Source organism: Sus scrofa, chromosome 3, assembly GCF_054392235.1.
Source record: "Sus scrofa isolate SSC_HxYL_T2T_F1_AM1 chromosome 3, Sscrofa_HxYL_maternal_Yorkshire_Landrace_v2.0, whole genome shotgun sequence".
Classification (NCBI taxonomy): Eukaryota; Metazoa; Chordata; class Mammalia; order Artiodactyla; family Suidae; genus Sus; species Sus scrofa.
In genome coordinates, this window is record NC_139385.1 from 4,897,541 (window position 1) to 4,917,161 (window position 19,621).

At 52.1% G+C, this 19,621-nt stretch overlaps 2 protein-coding genes across 6 annotated transcripts in view; both read left to right on the forward strand.

Annotated features, from left to right (window-relative positions):
• Positions 1–19,621, forward strand: part of EIF2AK1 (eukaryotic translation initiation factor 2 alpha kinase 1) — a 293,498-nt gene that overhangs the window by 150,047 nt on the left and 123,830 nt on the right. The gene's annotated exons all lie outside the window — the stretch shown is intronic.
• The window catches only part of CYTH3 (cytohesin 3), a 101,691-nt gene that overhangs the window by 65,524 nt on the left and 16,546 nt on the right, over positions 1–19,621 (forward strand). For all 5 annotated transcript variants that reach the window (XR_014840066.1, XR_014840064.1, XR_014840065.1 and 2 more), the window contains 4 exons: positions 8,493–8,575; positions 10,499–10,563; positions 10,915–10,981; positions 19,122–19,240. Coding sequence is in view for 2 of the 5 variants with exons in the window: in XM_021086079.2 (XP_020941738.1) it covers positions 8,493–8,575; positions 10,499–10,563; positions 10,915–10,981; positions 19,122–19,240 (334 nt within the window). In the remaining 3 variants the exon portion in view is untranslated. The remainder of the gene's footprint in view (positions 1–8,492; positions 8,576–10,498; positions 10,564–10,914; positions 10,982–19,121; positions 19,241–19,621) is intronic.

The following is a 19,621-nucleotide window of genomic DNA, read 5'->3' on the forward strand; positions in this document are numbered from 1 at the left end:
ACACTTTGTTATTTTTACTGAAAACAGTAGCAGTAAATCTTGTAAAGAGATTCTCATCACGCAGGGAAAATGTTGCCTCGCGTAGTTGCTACCACTTTCAGTCTTTGCCCTTCTTTTGGGTGGATGCAGATTTCACCTGGTGTCTCCCCCACCCCCGTCCTGTCAGAAGGGTTTATGTTTCTTTTTTTGTCTTTTGTCTTTCTAGGGCCTTAGCCACGGCATGTGGAGGTTCCCAGGGTTGGGGCTGAATCGGAGCTACAGCTGCCGGCCTACCCTACAGCTCGGGGCAATGCCAGATCCTTAACCCGCATCCTCATGGATCCTAGTCGGGTTCGTTAACCACCACGCCGCAGTGCGAACTCCTCTGTTTCTTAAAACCTTTCTTATAGTGCACGATCTACCAGTGATGAATTCTTTCAAATTCTGATTTTATTTATTTATTGTTGTGTTTTGGGGGCTGCACCTGCAGCATATGGAAGTTCCCAGGCTAGGAGCTGCAGCTGCCGGCCCACACCCCAGCCACAGCAACCAGATCCTTAACCCCGTGAGCGAGGCCACAGATGAAACCTCCATCCTCACAGACATTGTGTTGGGTTCTTAACTTGCTGAGCCACAGTGGGAACTCCCTCTCTGTGATTTTTTTTATTTTTTTTATTTTTTATTTTTTATTTATTTTATTTTATTATTATTATTATTTTTTGTCTTTTAGCTGTTTCTTGGGCCGCTCCCCGTGGCATATGGAGGTTCCCAGGCTAGGGGTTGAATCGGAGCTGCAGCCACCGGCCTACACCAGAGCTACAGCAACTCAGAATCCGAGCCGCGTCTGCAACCTACACCACAGCTCACGGCAACGCCGGATCGTTAGCCCACTGAGCAAGGGCAGGGATTGAACCCGCAACCTCATGGTTCCTAGTCGGATTCGTTAACCACTGCGCCAAGACAGGAACTCCTCTGATTTTTTAAAAGATATTTTGCAGGGTGTAGAATTGTGTCTTCGGATGTTTTCATCGTTTCAGACGGGAGGATAAATCTGTTCCCAGTTACTCTATCTTGCCTGGAAGCAGAAGTTCCCACTTAAGTACTTGGATTAAATTCAAACAAATCCTGAACCCCCAACACAGACCCCACACCTGCAAGCCCCCACGATTTTGCAGCCCTCCCTTTGTGGGAATCTAATGCCCCTCAAAAAAGACGGCGGCCTGGGCTAGATGACACGAATGCACTCCTGGAGCTTCGTCTGAAGCTCCACCAGCCCCCCCTTATACTGAAATGGGAACTGTCTCGCCACCTTCTCACGTTGTTTCTCCCTTGTGAAGACGTGTGTATTTGTGCTGTGTTGCATCCTGACTAACAGACGAGCTTGAGGTGACGTTGAGAAAGAATCTAGTGTCCCCAGCCTCCCCCATCACTTTTCCTTTTTTTTTTCTTTCTTTTTTATTTTTTAAGGCCGCACCCTCAGCATGCGGACATTCCCAGGCTGGGGGTCAGAGCGGCAGCCACCAGCCTGTGCCACAGCCGCATGGGATCCGAGCCACACCTGTGACCTACACCACAGCTCAGGCAACGCTGGATCCTTAACCCACTGAATGAGGCCGGGGCTCGAACCTGCAGCTTGATAGATGCTAGTCAGGTTTGTTAACCTCTGAGCCACGATGGGACTCCCTTCTCATCACTTGTCAGTGAATAAACAGGCCCCGAGGGGTGAGGCTGCAGCGAGGTCCTTATCTCTGAAGAACCAGGAAGACCAGGATGGGAACTTGCAGCTGCAGTGAGTCACCGAATCTCACCAGCAGTTTCCAGTGGATTTGCTTACTGGCTTATTTATTTATTTGTCTGTCTGTCTTTTTAGGGCCACACCCACGGCATATGGAGGTTCCTAGGCTAGGGGTCGAATTGGAGCTGTAGCCCCCGGCCTACACCACAGCCACAGCCACGCCAGATCCAAGCCGAGTCTGCAACCTGCACGACAGCCACATCCTTAACCCACTGAGCGAGGCTAGGGATCGAACCCGCAACCTCGTGGTTCCTAGTCGGATTCATTTCCACTGTGCCGCGATGGGAGCTCCTGAATTTGCTTTTTTAAAAGAGCTTTTATTGTGGTTGGTAGGAAAATTTTCACTGTACACCTTTTTCTGTGTTCACTGTGCGTGTGTGTAACAATATCCATGTATAACTTTTTCAGTTAAAAAAATAAAGCACGGAGTTCCTGTCATGGCTCAGTGGTTAACGAATCCGACTAGGAGCCATGAGGTTGCGGGTTTGATCCCTGGCCTTGCTCAGTGGGTTCAGGATCCGGTGTTGCCGTGAACTGTGGTGTAGGTCGCAGACGTGGCTCGGATCCCACGTTGCTGTGGTGTAGGCTGGCGGCTACAGCTCTGATTCGACCCTTAGCCTGGGAACCTCCATATGCCGCAGGTGTGGCCCCAGAAAAGAACAAAAATAAAGAAAGAAATAAGTAAATAAATAAATAAATAAAGCACTAGGAGTTCCCGTCATGGCGGAGTGGTTAACGAATCCGACTAGGAACCATGAGGTTGCGGGTTCGATCCCTGGCCTTGCCGTGAGCTGTGGTGTAGGTTGCAGACGCAGCTTGGAGCCTGCATTGCTATGCCTGTGGTGTAGGCCGGCGGCTACAGCTCCAATTCGACCCCTAGCTTGGGACCCTCCATATGCCACGGGAAGGTCTCCAGAAATGGCAAAAAGCCAAAACAAACAAAGCACTAGATTTCTTAGCAGAAAAAAATTAATCAACTGTAGACTTGTCTTTGATCTTACCTAACAACGTCACATGTGAATGATGAGCACACCAAACCTTATTTTTGCCTTTATTAGGAGAAGACGAGTGAATTGTTGGGGGAAATTAAAGACACCTCCTCTAAACTTGGCTTATCTTCCCCTTTTTGCTGTGACACTTGCTTGTGTGAAAACCATCTGTGTGAGCAGACTGCGTGCCTGCAAAGTTGTTTGGGATTCAGGGACCCACTCATAGAACGTCCCTGAATACCCGGTAGACCCGCTAAATGATGCACCGTACCCTCCGGGTGGTGCCCCTGGGTCTGGCCCTGCACGGTGGGTTAGGGATTCGGAGTTGCTGCCGCTGCAGCGTGGGTTGCAACTGTGGCACAGATCTAATTCCTGGCAGCCAAAAAAGGGGGAAAAAAGAAAGGACTTACCTGGAAGGTTCAAGAGCTGTACACCTGGTGCTGGCTGTGCTGTCCTTCGTCTCTCGGTGGCACTCGCCGTTGTTGGTTTTCTTCCTCTCGGCTCGGGAGGCCGCCGCCTCGGCTGCTTCTCATGTTTTCTCTCACTCTGAGGCTCTATTTGGTACACCTTCCCTGAGGCGTTAAGTGGGGGGGCTCTTGGTTCCAGCCTGGCTGATGAGTAGAAGCTGATCATACTGACCCCAGGCCCGTGCCTGGTTGGACCAGGGAGGATTGAGGAGAGACTTGACGGAATGAAGCCTTCTCATGCCGTGCCCCCCGCCCCGCAGGAATAAGAAGATGCAGCCTCAGAGGCCGCTGGAAGCCGCTAGCGGCAGCTTTAGGATGAAGCTGACACTTTGGGCAACGAAATGGGAAGACCGGCTCCCTGGGGACGCTCTTGAGCTGCCGGGTTTGCCCAGTAGCATACTCTTGGACTCTGGATCTCCTTGGGTTCATCCTACTTGGAGCTGGAGCAGCTTGGTTATGTATATTCGTGTATTTGATCAAAGTCAGACCGTTTTACCGTTACCTCGTCAAATTCTCTTTCTCTCTCTCTTCCAGGAAATCCTTGGACCTCTTTTGCCTCCGTTTCCTCGGTTATAAAGTTAGGGCAATAGTGGCTCTGCTCTCGGAGTTATTTGGCAGGCGTCGGGGGGTGCAGGGGTGTGTGATACAATTTGCTAAAGCATGTATCCCAGTGTAGTTGCTCATGATAAATAAAATGTTAGGCGTTCCCATCATGGCTCAGCAGTAAAGAGCCCGACTAGTATCCACGAGGCTGCGGGTTCGATCCCTGGCCTCGCTCAGTGGGTCAAGGATCAGGGGTTGCCGTGAGCTGTGGTGTAGGTCGCAGATGAGGCTTGGATCCTGCATTGCTGTGGCTGTGGTGTAGGCCGGCAGCTCTAGCTCCAATTTGACCCCTAGCCTGGGAACATCCATGTGCCACGGTGCGGCCCTTAAAAGCAAAATGAAATAAAATAAAAATTTTTTAAATGTTAGTAAATGATAGTTCCTTCCTCATTAGTTGCTTGGCCAAGAGGAGTGCTTAGAAAAATTGCTGATGTGAGAATGGCAGTGTAGATCTGATGCTATAACCAGGAAATTAGAAATCTTGTATTAATTGTATGTAGTACCCAGGTCTTTGTTGAGCACATTTCATTTTTTCCTGTTGGCGGCCAAAAAAAACATGTTAAGAATGATCTGAAGAAAATTGGCATCTTCTTCAAAAGTTCTCTTTTTGGAGTTCCCGTCGTGGCTCAGTGGTTAATGAATCCGACTAGGAACCATGAGGTTTCGGGTTCGCTCCCTGGCTTTGCTCAGTGGGTTAAGGATCTGGCGTTGCTATGAGCTGTGGTGTAGGTCGCAGATGCAGTTTGGATCTGGCACGGCTGTGGCTGTGGTGTAGGCTGGCAGCTGTGGCTCTGATTAGACCCCTAGCCTGGGAACCTCCATATGCCGCAGGTGCGGCTCTAGCAAAAGGCAGAAAGACAACAACAACGACAAATGTCTCTTTCGCTTTGCCATGCACGTTGTTTTTTCATGAGCATTAATTAGTTCATGTCTTCCTGAACGAACGTTTACCTGGTTGGCACCCTGACGTGGTACCCGCGTGCCCATGGGGACGTTACATGTTCCTCTTTTGTTGGGCATGACCATTGCCAGCAAGATGTTATTTTCCTGGTGAAACAACTTTTCAGCATCAGATGACCACTGAAAATAAGAAATCTCTTTGACTGACTTGGAAGGGATATGGCCACCTTTTTTCCTTCTTTTCATTTGACTTCTGGTTTTAGGTGCTAAATTAGTGTATTTTAGGAGTGGAAATATACTAGATGCCGTAATGTACTGAAAAAGATCTCTCTCTGCTTCGTCTAAGTTCCCACACGTGTAAATTCCTAGAGTTCCGTAGCTAATTTGTGTAAGGATTTTTGAAACTTCATGATTAAGAGTTCTTGCTCAGTTTTTAACGTTTGTGTTAAAATTGAAGGATTTTAAAATTAAATTTGTATCAGAGGAGTTCCTGTCGTGGCTCAGCAGAAGCACATCCACCTAGCGTCCTTGAGGATGCAGGTTCCATCCCTGGCCTCGCTCAGTGGGTTAAGGATCCGGTGTTGCTATGAGCTGTGGTGGAGGTCACAGGTGTGGCTTGAATCTGGCGTGGCTGTGGCTGTGGTGTAGGCTGGTGGCTCCAGTTCTGATTTGACGCTAGCTTGGGAACCTCCATATGCCTCAGGAGCGGTCCTAAAAAAATAAAAAAATTAATTTGTGTTAGATAGAAAGAGTAATGATGCTTGTTAGGAAAAGCCCATTGGCATGACTTTTGAAGTATCCTGTGCTCCCTTCCTGATCCCATTCTCTTCCTTCAATCCTAAAAGTAAGTATTATTTCAAATTCCGTATTTATTATTCCAATTACTTTTCTTTATTTTACCACAGGAAATCCTTATCTACTCTAAACTTATAAAACACATTGTCTTCTAAGAAAATTGTGTAGTGTTGCCTTTTGACTGTAAGCCCTTATTCTACTCGGAATTGATTAGAAATATGTGCGCTTGAATCCAGTTTCATTATTTCCATACAGATCACTGAGACGGTACATAGCACACATGGAAGAGTCCGCCCTGACTCTGAGCTGCAGTGTCAGCTCTGCTGTAAATAGAGTGTCCGTGAGCCTGTGTATTTTTCTGGCTATTGGCTTCTGGTTCACGGGTCAGTTTGCGGGCCCCTGCACCATCCTGTTATCTTAATAATTTGTTTGTAGAAGCTCTACATGTTCTCCTACTGTTTACCCAGATCCTTCGTCTTTTGTTTCTTTAAACAGCTTAATGAAGTAAAAATTAGAACCACAATAGGGGATTATTAAAGTCAAAAGCTGTCTCTTTGAAAAGCTTAATGAGATAAGCCAATTCTAGCAGAAAGAAAAGAGACTGTAGACATAGTAGGGAATGGAAAATACTGCAGAGGTTGAGCATTCATACGAAGATATCATTGACAACTCTGTCAGTTAAAAAAAAATTAAATAATCTCCGTGCCAGGCAACCTTCACCCATTGCATTGATGCTCCCTAATGTCCTTCTGGAATTTATTTCTTCCCACCCCAACCTTCTCAGAAGAAACCACTCTCAGGAGTGTTGCTCAAAGACCCAGAATAGCCAGTGCCATCCTGAGAAAGAAATGGAGCTAGAGGATTAGGCTCCCTGACTTCAGACTATACTAGAGAGCTACAGTCATCAAAACTGTATGGTACTGGCACAAAGACAGAAAAATAGATCAGTGGAAGAGGATAGAAAGCCCAGAATTAAACCCATGCACCTACCATCAACTAATCTATGACAAAGGAGACAAGAACATACAATGGAGAAAAGACAGCCCCTTCAATAAGTGGTGCTGGGAAAACTGGCAACCACATGGACAAGAATGAAATTAGAACCCTTCCTAACACCATACATAAAAAATAAACTCAGAATGGATTAAAGACCTAAATAGAAGACCAGATACTGTAAAACTCTTAGAGGAAAACATAGGCTGAACATTCTCCGACATAAACCACAGCAGCATCTTCTCAGATCCACCTCCTAGAATAATGACAATAAAAACAAAAATAAAGAAATGGGCTTAATTAAACTTAAAAGGTTCTGCACAGCAAAGGAAACCCTAAACAAAATGAGGCAACAACCCACAGAATGGGAGAAAATATTTGCAAATGAAGCGACTGACAAGGGATGAATCTTCAAAATTTATAAACACCTTCTGCACCTCTATACCAAAAACACAAACAATCCCATCAAAAAAATGGGCAGAAGATCCAAACAGACAATTCTCCAAAGAAGATGTATGGATGGCCAAAAAAACCATGAAAAGATGTTCAACATCACTCATTATTAGAGACATGCAAATCAAAACTCCTGTGAGGTACCACCTTACACCAGCCAGAATGGCCATCATCCAAAAGTCTATAAACAATAAGTGCTGGAGAGGGTGTGGAGAAAAAGGAACCCTATTACACTGTTGGTGGGAGTGTAAATTGGTGTAAATATGGAAAACAGTATGGATATGCCTCAAAAAACTAAAAATAGAACTCCCATTTGATCCAGCAATCCTGCTCCTGGGCATTCAGAGAAAACCATGACTCGCAAAGACACATGTACTCCGATGTTCACTGCAGCACTATTCGCAATAGCCAAGACATGGAAACAACCTCAATGTCCATTGACAGAGGAGTGGATCAAGAAGACGTGATACATATACACAATGGAATATTACTCAGCCATTAAAAGGAATGAAATAACGGCATTTGCAGCAGCATGGTTGGACCTAGAAATTATCATACTAGGTGAAGTTAGACAATGAGACACCAACATCAAATGCTCTAACTTACGAGTGGAATCTAAAAAAAGGACTCAATGAACTTCTTTGCAGAACAGATACTGACTCCCAGACTTTGAAAAACTTAATGGTTTCCAAAGGAGACTGGGCAGGGAGTTGGGGGATGCACTGAGGGTTTGGGATGGAAATGCTGTAAAATTTGGTTTTGATGATCGTTGTACAACAATAAATGTAATAAAATCCATTGAGTAATTAAAAAAAAAAGTATTTGGCGTTGCTTAGCCTGTGTGTTTATTTATGCTCTGCTGCACACATGTCACCTTCTGTGGACGGTTTCCTCTGAAGTATATGTCAACCTGCTTTTATTTTTAATTAAAATTTTTAATTAATTATCTTTTGTCTTTTTTCCTATTGGGGCCGCACCTACAGCACATGCAGGTTCCCTGGCTAGGGGTCCAGTTGAGCTGTAGCCTCCAGGCTACACCACAGCCACGGCAACACAGTATCTGAGCCAGTTCTGCAACCTTCACCGCAGCTCACAGCATCACTGGATCCTTAACCCACCGAGTGAGGCCAGGGATTGAACCTGCATCCTCACGGAAGCTTGTCGGGTTTGTTAACCATTGAGTCACGATGGAAACTCCTAGCCTGCTTTTATCTTCTTTTCGTTTGGAGGTTCGTCTGTGTTGGTAGGCTGAGTTCAGTCACTTTTTAATTGTGTGGAATTCCTTTTTATAAATGTACCACCAAAAATTACTCATTTTCTTGTTAGTGGAAACTTAGGTTGTTTTTCCGTTAAAATAGTGCCGCTCCGAGTATACACCTGGTCCCTAAGTTAAGGGTTCCTGGAATAAATACCTCTGCGCAGGATTGCTGGTTCTTCACTCCGCGTCTTCAGCCTTGTTAGATGTTCTCCGGAGTAGCTTCTGTGTAATCGTTTAACTGGATTTTCCCTCCCTTTTAGTGCCTGAAGACCTCTCATTAGAAGAGAGAGAAGAACTTTCAGACATTCGTCGAAGAAAAAAGGAACTTATCGATGACATCGAGGTAAAAAAAGCTTTTGGTTTTTACTCTTAAATAAAACCGTAAATCAAGTAGCTTTGTGAACATGTAAAAAAAGCAGGTGTCGAGGGTATCTAGTTGGCGTGTGTCCACCCTGCACGGAGAGACAGAGCCTACGAGTCACCCAGGGCGGGGAGTTCCCATCCCGGGTCGCTGGTAACGAACCCGACTGGTATCCACGAGGATGCGGGTTCGGTCCCTGGCCTTGCGCAGTGGGATAAGGGTCCAGTGTGGCCGTGAGAACTGTTGTGTGGGTCGCAGACGTGGCTCGGATCCTCCCTGGCTCTGGCCGTGGCTGTGGTGTAGGCCAGCCGTTCCGATTGGACCCCTGGCCTGGGAACTTGCATGTGCCTTGGGTGCGGGCCCAAGATGCCAGGGGAAAAGAAAAAAAAGGTCACCCGGGTCTGGAAGGCGGTGCCGCCTCGGGGATGGGAGCCAGGACGTTGCGGAACTGGAGTGGGCGGTCGTGGCGTGTGACCCCGAGTCACAGAGGAATCTTCCCACGGAGGCACCCACACGCGTGCTGCTCTGGGAGATCACGTGATGAGGCTGTTTTGTTCACCAGTGGCCCCAACACCTAAAACATTGCCTGTCCCGTTGGCGGCGCTCAGACGTCTTTTGCGTGGATGGATAAGCACCTCCCGAGTTCCAGCTCCGCGCCAGGTGCCCGCTGGCTGGGGGGAGTGAGGTAGACGTTGTGCTTCGGGCCTTCATGTGCTCAGAGGTCGGGGTGGAGAGGGGCCCCGGAGGAGCCGCGCGGTAAAGCCGCGGCCCCAGAGTCGGAGCCTCTGTAGTTGTTGCAGGAATGACTCCGATCGCGGCCCCTGGGGGAGCCGAGCATCGTGGGGCTGCTCCCCGAGAAGCTTCCGAACCACTGTCACACCGCGGTCGGTGTGGCCTCCGCGGGCACGTGCCGCAGAACCGGGCCACGCCCAGCTGTGAGCTCCTTCTTGGGGCGCCGAGTGAGGGTCCAGGTTCTTGGCACATAAGGAGAGGGTGTGAATCAGATTGTGTGTTTGGAAAATGAGTGGTGAGATTGGTCCTTCTCGGGTTACCCGTCATTCTTGGACAAATCGGGTCACCTGGAATGGGCGCTTTGGGTGCGCGATAGGGACGTATTTGAAGGTTAACGTTGCTGTTGGCACCTTAGTCCTAGCAGTGCCCGGGGAGCCCCGTGGCGCTCTAGCGACCGCGCTTCTGAGTTGAGGGCGCTGAGGGTCGGGGAGGCGGAAGCTGCCCCAGCCTGCACGGAGTGGGGCCCCGGGGAGGGATGGGGAGTCCGCCCTCCTCGTGTCCTTGGCCCGAGGGCCACAGGCAGGTTCTTGTCACCTCCTGGGCTCTGTCCACGGTGCTTCATCTCACGGAAGTGTTAGAAATCACCGGGGAGTCCCCTGGCGGCTCAGCGGGCTAAGGAGCTGGTGCTGTCACTGCCATGGCGCAGGTTCAGTCCCTGGCCCCGGAACTTCCACACTGTGGGCCTGAGACGCTCCTGAGCCGGGGGTGGGGACCCGATGCTGATCTTGGTGCTCAGGCCCCGCCCCTCGCCCGCTCTGCCCAGGAACTCGGGTGCTGAGGACGGCCCAGCCGGGGCCGGGGCGGGGTGGTGGTTAATCGGTTGCTCTCCTCTTTCTGTTTTTATCTTAACACCCGTGATGTTCTCCCCAGGGTCCCTTCTGACGGTACACGCAGACATTCTAGAACCTTCCCATGGACCTCTGCTCTCGTTCTCGTGGGAGGGGGACAGACAGGGATTTTGTTTTCCCCTGAGTCGGGGTGGCTCTGAAGAGGAGACTCTGTTTCCCGTACCTGGGATGTTGAGCTGGGACCTGAGGGGCTGACGTGTCCCCAGGAGTGGCGCTGGGGGCGCAGAGACCTCCGCTGCCACCCGCACCCCCTCTCTTCCGGCAGAGGCTGAAGTATGAAATCGCGGAGGTGATGACGGAGATCGACAACCTGACGTCCGTGGAGGAGAGGTCGGCGGCCGCAGGGCGCCCTCCGGGTCCCCCTCCCTGTGCCCCCCTCCGCCCTCCCCACCCCGCCCCGGGCTCCCCCTCCCCCTCGGTCGCCCTCGCGGTCTGGCCTTGGGGCTGAGGAGGCAGCACAGATGGGACCTTGCTGCGTCGCGAGGAGCTGGGCCTTTTCTGAAGACATTCTCCGCCGGGACAGAGGACAGCCCCGCAGCCGTGCCAGCGCTGCCTCCCCCTGGGCGGGGGGCGCCCGTGTCCTCCCCTTCCCCGAGAGGTCCCGTCGGGAGGGGCCGTGCACGGTGCCTGTGCTTCGTGCAAACGTCCGGTAACACCGTCTCCATCCCTTCGAACGCACAGCAAGACAACCCAGAGGAACAAGCAGATAGCCATGGGAAGGAAGAAGTTCAACATGGATCCCAAGAAGGTAGGAGGAGGTCGTCGTGCCCCGCCCGCAGCGGAGGGGGGGATGGGTGGGTGGATTTGGGCAGCGCTCCGTCCCCCTCTTGGACCAGGGTGGGCACCTCGCCTCAGAAGCGCACTGAGTCGATGGTAAAGTTTTGCCACAAAGGGGCCGCTGATGGGGTGGGGGAGCAGAGGGCCTTCCTTTGGGACAGTCCCCGTGGGGAGGGGCTGGCCTCCCCGGAGCTCACTCGGGCCCTTGGTGCCCCCGGGCCGGACTCTGCTGCTGCTCAGGAGCCCCAGAGCCCAGGGGCCACGTGGTCCCCCCGGGGCAGAGGTGGTAGATTCTAATGTCTAAGGGGTTCAGAGGGTTGAGGGAGAGGGCTTCCTTGCTGCCCCTTTCCTTAAGGGGGAGACGTCTCGGAAAGCCTGGACCTCGATTGATGCCAGTGCCTTGCTCTAGCCTCAAGTGGCTTCACTAGGAAAACACCCCCAGACAAACCCCGCGGCAAGTTTATCTGGAGACTGAGTGGAAGGACGTAGCAGAACCCATAAAGCTTTGTGGACAGAACACGTGGCTCAGTTGTGGCACCGTTTGCGTTGGAGGCGCGCGGGCCTGAGCCAGCCGCGAGGATCCCGGTCCAGGAGAGGACAGACGCGTCCGTGGGGAGGTCGCCGCGCCTCCTCGCTGGTCTTTCGTCGGTATTCACGTCTAATGTCTTCCTTGGTTTTTTCTGGCATTGAGCCTGCGCACTGATTACTTCATTATTTGTTCATTCAGTCAGTGTCTGCTGATGGCTGGACTCACACCGTGCGGGGTCTCCGATCCCTAACCTGAGATGTATAGGTGCGAGCACAGTTGCAAATGTTAGGATTTTTTTGGATCGAAGTCTAGTTCATTTACAGTGTTGTGTTGGTGTCTGGAGGACAGCAAAGCAGTTCCGATCTGTATACATATATGTCTTTTTATTTTTTTTTTCAGATTCTTTTCTAAGTTATTACAGAATACTGAGTGTAGTTCCCCGTAGGTCTTTGTTGGTTATGTGTTGGAAATGTGACTTAAAGATATCCATACCATTCTTCTTGAAACTGATACGTAAGTGCCCTGCGTGGTGTTGCCCCTCCGCCTCTGCAGTCCCCTGGTCAGGGTCTTGCCTGTCTTCTTTCTCACACAGCGTGTGTCACATTCTCACCAGCGAGGGCTAGCGCCGGGCGGGAGCCGTGCTGAGGAAGCACATGCATATGTATGTATGTATAATAGTTGACTTACGCTGTTCTGTCAATTTCTTTCTTTTTTTTTTGTCTTTTTAGGGCCATACCTGTAGCATATGGAGGTTCCCAGGCTAGGGGTCGAATTGGAGCTACAGCCACCAGCCTACACCCCAGCCAGAGCAACATGGGATCCTTGACCCACTGAGCGAGGCCAGGGATCGAACCCATGTCCTCATGGATACTCATTGGGTTTGTTAACCGCTGAGCCACGAGGGGAACTCCTGTCTGTTTCTGCTTTACAGCACAGTGACCCATTACACACACACACACACACACACACATATACATTCTTTTCCTCGTATGATCGTCCGTCATGTTCCGCCGCAAGTGATTGGCTATAGTTCCCTGTGCTGTGCAGCAGGACCTCGTTGCTGATCCAGTCCAGGTGCAGCAGTTTGCATCTACTAACCCCCAGCTCCCAGTGCGTCCCTCTCCCTCCCTCTCAGCAACCGCAGGTCTATTCTCTGTGTCCATGAGGTGGTTTCTTTGCTGTGGGTAGGTTCATTTGTGCCATATTTTAGAGTCACATGTAAGTGATGGCATTTGATATTTGTCTTTCTCTATGCACTTCGCTTAGTATGAGAATCTCTAGGGGAAGTGTTTTGACACACTTTAATCCCACAGCAACCCCTGGAGGTGGGTCCCCGGTTCATCCCTGGGTCACAGTTGGGGACAGTGAGGCAGGGAGCAGCCCAGGAGCTCACCTGGATGTCCTGAGATGCATGCATGTCTGGAACTGCTGTGCCTGCCAGCCGCCGGCAGACTCTGGGCTTGGTCTGCCGGCACCCCCGAGCCCAGCCCAGCCCTCCCTCTGGCCCTGTGGTGTCTGCCGACACCCTAAGGGCACTGGTGCTGGGGCCGCCGTGCCCGGGCTGCAGTAAATTGCTCTGCAGGCTTTGTTTTGTGTTACTCTTCATCTAAAAGATTTTTTTTTAATATTAGTGATTGGCTTCATTTGACAACTTATTTGTAATGATGTCTGTCGTGTGATAAAAGCAGGTGGCACAGTGAGGCTGCATGTTTGCTTTTGCCGGGAAAAATTACCAGCATTCTCTGGTTTGGTAGACTTGGTGTTTGCACTCCTTAGAGTCGGCCTGGGCCGCCGTAACAAAATACCATATGCTGGGTGGCTTAGACCACAGGGATTAATTTTTCTCCCTGTCCTGGAGGCCGGATATCTGAGATCAGGGTCAGGTTGCGGCAGGACCCTCCTCTTGGCTTGCAGATGACTGCGCTCTTGCTGTGTCCGCACGTGGTGGGGAGGGAGCCAGCTCTCCAGCATCTGTTCCTATGAGGGTGCTGGTCCCGCCAGGCCAGAGCTCGGCCCGCGTGACTCCTCGGTCCCTGAGCACCTCCCGGAGGCCCGCCTCCTGCCCTCGTCACATTGGGGGTTAGGCTGAGCGTGCGGATTCTGAGGGCACAGGCATCCAGGCGATAACAGCACGGACACGGGCAGGCCTGCTTCTCCCCGGCCACCCCTGCCCGTAAGCCTTGGGACATCGTGGCGCATAAGGCTCTTGTCTGTGAATTCGTTCTCTCATGGTGGGAAGGGGTTCAAGCCCCAGAACGATAGCGCATCGAGCAGGGAGCTTTGTGTTTGGGTAAGTGGATGCCCAGGAGTAGCGCTTGGGCTTGTGTATCGATCAGAGAGGTGGTTGCTTAGGTCAAGGGAGCGGAAAGCACTTGGCAGCCTCTCCCTTTTATTCCCAGTTACCTAGAAATGCCTTAAAAATACCATCTATGAGCCTGTAACAAGCCGGGGTCCACTCGGTGGCCTAGAAATGGAGGAACCCCTGAAAGACACAGGGTGAATGATAAATCATTAGCCCAGAGCACAGGCTCCAGACGGGGGGCCAGGTCCGGGTCCCCCCCCAGAGGCAAGACGTGGCCACAGGACTGCAGTGGGGGGACATCTAGACCTTTGACCCTTCGCTGAGCTTATGCCAAGCAGTGACGATGGGCCCCCAGTGTGGGAGCAGTGAGAAGGGGACCTGGTACATGAAAAGGGGCTGCCGTCACTGGAGAAGCAGCAGCAGCCCCTGCTGCCGGCTGTGTAGCCCACTCCTCGCCAAAGCCCGGGGGCAGCTGCAGTGAGAACCGGAGCAGAATGCATTCCAGCTCCCAGAGCATCTGAGGTGCAAAGGTGAGTACCTGCCAGGAGCCAGCACAGGAGGGGGAAACTGACTCCAGGAAAGAGCCGTAGAGCCACAAACGGCTGAACTGACTCTGGAGGAAGCACACCTAGTGGAAACAATAGAAGGAAGCATTTGAAGTAGGATATTTATGGAGTCCCCCTGTGGTGTAGTGAGTTAGGGATCTGACGCTGCTGCAGCTGTGGTGTAGGTCACAGCTCCAGCTCGGATTCGATCCCTGGCCTGGGACCCTCCATATGCCACAGGTGCGGCTGAAAAAGAAAAAAAAAGTAGGGAGTTCCCGTTGTGGCTCATCGGTAATGAACCCAGCTCGCATCCATGAAGGTGCAGGTTGGGTCCCTGGCCTTGCTCAGTGGGTTAAAGGATCCCGCATTGGCCGTGAGCTGTGGTGTAGGTCGCAGGTGTGGCTCGGATCTGGCGTTGCTGTGGCTCTGGCGTAGGCCTGCAGCTGCAGTTCCCATTTGACCCCTGGCCTGGGAACTTCCATATGCTATGGGTGCAGCCCTAAAGAGACCCCCCACCCCCCAAAAAGTAGAATGTTTATATACATATGTTTAATTTTTAATTTTATTTTGTATTGGGGTACAGTTTTTTTGTTGGGGAGTTTTCTGGGTCTTTTTAGGGCCGCACCCATGGCATATGGAGGTTCCCAAGCTGGGGCTCAAATCAGAGCTTGAAGCTGCCAGCCTGTGCCACCGCCATATCATTGTGGGATCTGCGCTGCATCTACAACCTACACCACAGCTCACGGCAGCGCTGGATCTTTAAGCCACTGAGCAAGGCCAGGGATCGAACCTGCTTCCTCGTGGGTGCTAGTCAGATTTGGACGGGAACTCCTTTTTGTCTTTTGTCTTTTTTTTTTTTTTTCCAGATTTTTTTCCCATTTAGTTATTACAGAATATTGAGTAGATTGCCCTGTGCTAACAGCAAGTCCTTGGTGATTGTTTTACATATGGTAGTGTGGATAGGTTAATCCCAAATTCCTCATTTAGCCTCCCCAACATTTATATTTCATATAAATCTCATCAAAGAGAGGATAAGATGTTGCTTACCCATGATGCAGAAACAGGGAGTTGCCGGAAAGATTCTTGGAAGTAAAAACCGAGTCATGTAAAAACCTAAGGGGGTGGCTTGGAACCCACGGAGGACCTGGCTGCAGACGGATTCAGGCGCTGGAAGGTAGAGGTGGAGGGTTCTTGCCGTGGTTTTGTGCAGAACTTCAAGAGGTCGTGGCACCAGACCCAGCAGCTCAAATGTCACCTAATACAAGTCCCCAGAGGAGAGGAGAGGGGAGTGGAGTGGAGGAAGCATGTCACAGAAATGTTGGACTATTTTAGAACCAGATTGATAGCAGATGCTCAGATTCAGAGGGCTCGCCAGATGCCAGGCAGGATACGTTCTTAAAAGCCCCACAGGCATGGATATATTGAGTCAAAATATCAGGAACTTTGTGGGTAAGAGAAATTTATGAAAGTTCCGGGAGAGAAAGGCCAGATTCTCGAAGGAAAAAACCCAAAATCACAGCAAGCTGATGATGAGCAGTGCCGCATCCAGGACAGCAGACAAAAGAAAAATCAAAAAAGGACAGTCGGAAAGGGGTGTTTCCCAGACCTGGAGGAGCAGGGATTGAGGTCCCCTGCTGAGAGCGTCATCGTCCTTGCTGTCTGACCCGACGTGAACCCAAGGGCAAGAGGCAGGATGCAAAGAAGGGAAGCTGTGCAAAGAGACCCGTAGAACTTAGAGTTGAGTCGCTGTGATTGTTGAAAGAATGCTTTTAAAATTCAAGTCGCAGAACCTCTCAGTATGTAAGTAGCGGCAAGGCAAGGACAGAAAGTAAAAGTTGGCATAGGTTTTCTAGGTGTTGGTACATGAATGGAAGTTTACATGTTTGTTAAAACTGGAGCTCCCTAGTGGCACAGTGGGTTAAGGATCCGGCTGTGTCACGTCTGTGGCTCCAATCACTGCTGTGGCTTGGGTTCAATCCCCAGCCCAGGAATTCCCACATGCTGCAGGCACAGCCTCCCCCAAATTTGTTCAAATTAAGACTCACCACTGAAAATAACCATGAAATAGGATTTGTGAATTATTAGCGTATGCATTTTCTAGGGCTGCCTAACAGATTACCACAAATGTGGTGGCTTCGATCAGCAGAAATTGGCTCTCTTTCAATTCAGGAGCCCAGAAGCCCCATGTGCAGGTGGGGGCGCGGCCTGTTCCTTCCACGCAGCCTCCCCCCTGCGAGCATCCTTGGCCTGGGGCTGCATCCCTCTGGTCCCTGCCTCCCTGACACCTGGAGTGTGACGCCGCCTCTTCTGTCTCCGACAGACCGTGTCTGCAGCCCTGCCTCTGTGTCTGTCCTCTCGCCCTGCTCCTGCGTCTCGCTTCGCCTCTCCGGCGCTGCCAGTCCTTTCTCCTTCCCGCTGCCCCCTCTGCCTCTGGCCATTTGGCTCTGCTTTCTCTTCCGGTCCCTGACCCGGGCTCCCCGGTGGCTCCCTGTGTGCCAGGACCAGGGCTTCAGTCTCTTGCAAAGGAACCCGAGTTTCCCATGGGGCCTCCTTTCCCTTCCTTGTGTGACACTGAAGCATAGAAAGGACTCCCTGTTCCAAGCTCGTTTTCTTTTCTCTGCTCCCGAGAGGCCGTCAGCCCTCTCAACGGAGATTCCGAGGCTTCGGGGAGCGTTGCTGGAGAGAGAGAGTGCGAGCATGGGCGCAAGGGAGCAAGCGAGCAGGGCTAGAAGGAGGCAAGACCCCCTGTAGCCGTGGCCTTGCTGTGGCGCACAGCACAGCAGCATCCGCCTGGCGCGGGCTTCAGGAGCCGGGCTCCCACCCTCGCCTGTACCCCAGCCAAGGGGTCACGACAGTCCAGGCCAGCGCCGGTGCCCCAGCGCGAGCCTGCACCCCCCAGGGAGCCTCTGCTGCTGCGGTCCCTTTGTCCCAGGACCTGGGGGTCCTCGGACGTCCCCTCTTTCCCCTTGCAGTGTTGGGGGCTGCCAGGGTGTGGGTCCTCAGGACGAGGACTCCAGTGAGGCAGCCGGGGGCCGCTTTGCCTCTGACCTCTTGGCAGGGCTTTGGGGTCAGACTGTGACCCTCCGCCCGGACCGCTGAGTGGCCCCAGCCCTGCTGCTCCCCCGGCCTCCCCCCATCCCTCACTCTGGGCTCCTGGGCCTTGCACCCTGTGAATAAACAGCATCAGCACCACCGCTTGTGCCCCGGGCTTGTTTTCCGGGAATTTGGCCGAGCACAGGTGCACACCTATGATCAGGACGCTCGGGTCCAGCACGTGCACAGCTTCACATTTGGAAGCGGAGGCCAGGTGCCTGGACCCACTTAAGCTCCCACCAGACATGTAGGGCAGTTAATTTAGAATTGTCAGACTTACAGTTTTTTTGGTAAACGCATTTTAAACGTACAGCTTGAGGAATTTTTCCAAATTCACATACTCATGGAACCTCAACGCAGAACAAGCTGCAGCTGCGGAGCGTGACCGGCCCCTTCCGCCGGCCCCTCCGAGGGGGCGACTCCTGGGATATCCGATCCTCATAGGCTAGTGGAGCCTTTTTAAGTTTGCATAGGTGGCATTAAACTACGCTGAGTCCTTGGACTCCTTGTCATGTCTGTGGGTCCGTGCGTGTGGGTCACTGCATCTTGGTCGGCAGACGTCTGTCGTGTGAATATGCTAGAGTGTGTTTGTCAGCTCCCTTGCTGACTGTTGGGTTGTTTCCAGTTTTTAGAACTTCTGAAATAAGGCTGCTGTGGATGTGCCTGTGTCCAAAAAATGAATAGACTCCTTGGATGGATCTCGGGGCATGAGGGAGCCCTGGTCTTGGCCCCTTAGGGCTTTAGCTGGAAGCTCCTCCGTGCATCTGTAGAAACAGCCTCTGGGCGTACAGAGGGCAGAATTCCCTATTCCCACACAAGCTTTGCCAGCCTATACTTTGAAGCAACTCAGAAGCTCTGTCAGTGGTGAATTGTTGCTCTTCCTCTGAGACCGAGCACAGCTGGTGTGGGCCAGGGAGCCCCCCCTGCAGCTGTTTGTCGGCTTCCTCTCTGTGGGTCCCTCGCGTGGGCGGGGTTGGGTCCGCCTTGAGCTCAGGGGTACAGTGACCAGGTCCCGTGTTCGCCCACAGGTAGCAGCACGTCGGTAAGGGTAGTTTACACAGCGGGCCGTCTGCTCACAGCAGAGGTGGCCTCCCCGCACGTGGCAGGACCGAGGTCACGAGTTATCCTCGGCCTTTTCCTTGCAGGCTGGCTGCTAGGGCTCCTGCCGTCACATCTGCGTTCAGGATCAGGAGGAGGGAAGGAGCTGTGCTGCTCATGGGTCGTCCTCTCCGTCTGTCTGACCCGATCTGTTCACAGGGTCGTTTCTAGCTGTGCGGGAGGTGGGCAAGTGGCTGACCGGTGAAGGACGCCAGGAGAGGCGGGCTTGGCCAACCACACGTGACCCGTTCCTCTCAGACACGGGGGAGCTCCTGTGCTGAGCTGCGCACGTTTGGTGTCCTCGTTCCCCTGCCTTTGTCACCTCTGCTGACGCTGAGACGGTTTGGTCGGTAGCCTGCTTGTCGGGTACCCCAGTCACTTGCCGGGAGGAGTGGCAGCGCTTCCCTTGGACGGCGCTGTGCGGTTCGTGATCCTTGCTGTGTCCCAGCCACTGGGGCCGCGACGCTGTAGGTGGATTTGTCTTTGAAATAGAGTCTGGTGACCCTCCTAACCAGTGCCTCCTCCCCGCCCTCCTCCTCCTCAGGGAATTCAGTTTCTAATCGAGAATGACCTGCTGCAGAGCTCCCCCGAGGACGTGGCCCAGTTCCTGTATAAAGGCGAAGGCCTGAATAAGACGGTGATCGGGGACTATCTGGGCGAAAGGTGAGTTCAAGGGCAGTGAGCCGCCTGGCAGGCAGGCCAGCCCGCGCCACGTCGGGGGCTGTCATGTGGGCTCTGGGGGCAGAGGGGCGGGGTGTGCTGGGGCCCCGGGGGAGCGGGCCGAGTCTGTGCTCCTCTGGAACCCTCTGCTCACCCAGGGAATCGTGAGAAAACCGAAAATGCCCCCCTGCCTCTGGCTCCTTGCCTCAGAAAGCATCTTACCCTTCTGTGGATATTTGCCCAGAAATGCCCGGCTCTCTCCCTGTTAGTGGGGGTATGAGGCAAGGGGAAAAGTTTCTGATTTTTTTAAATTTTAACTTTAAGTTTTTAATTGAAGTACAGTTGATTTACAGCGTTTCAGATGTACCGAAGAATGATTCAGTT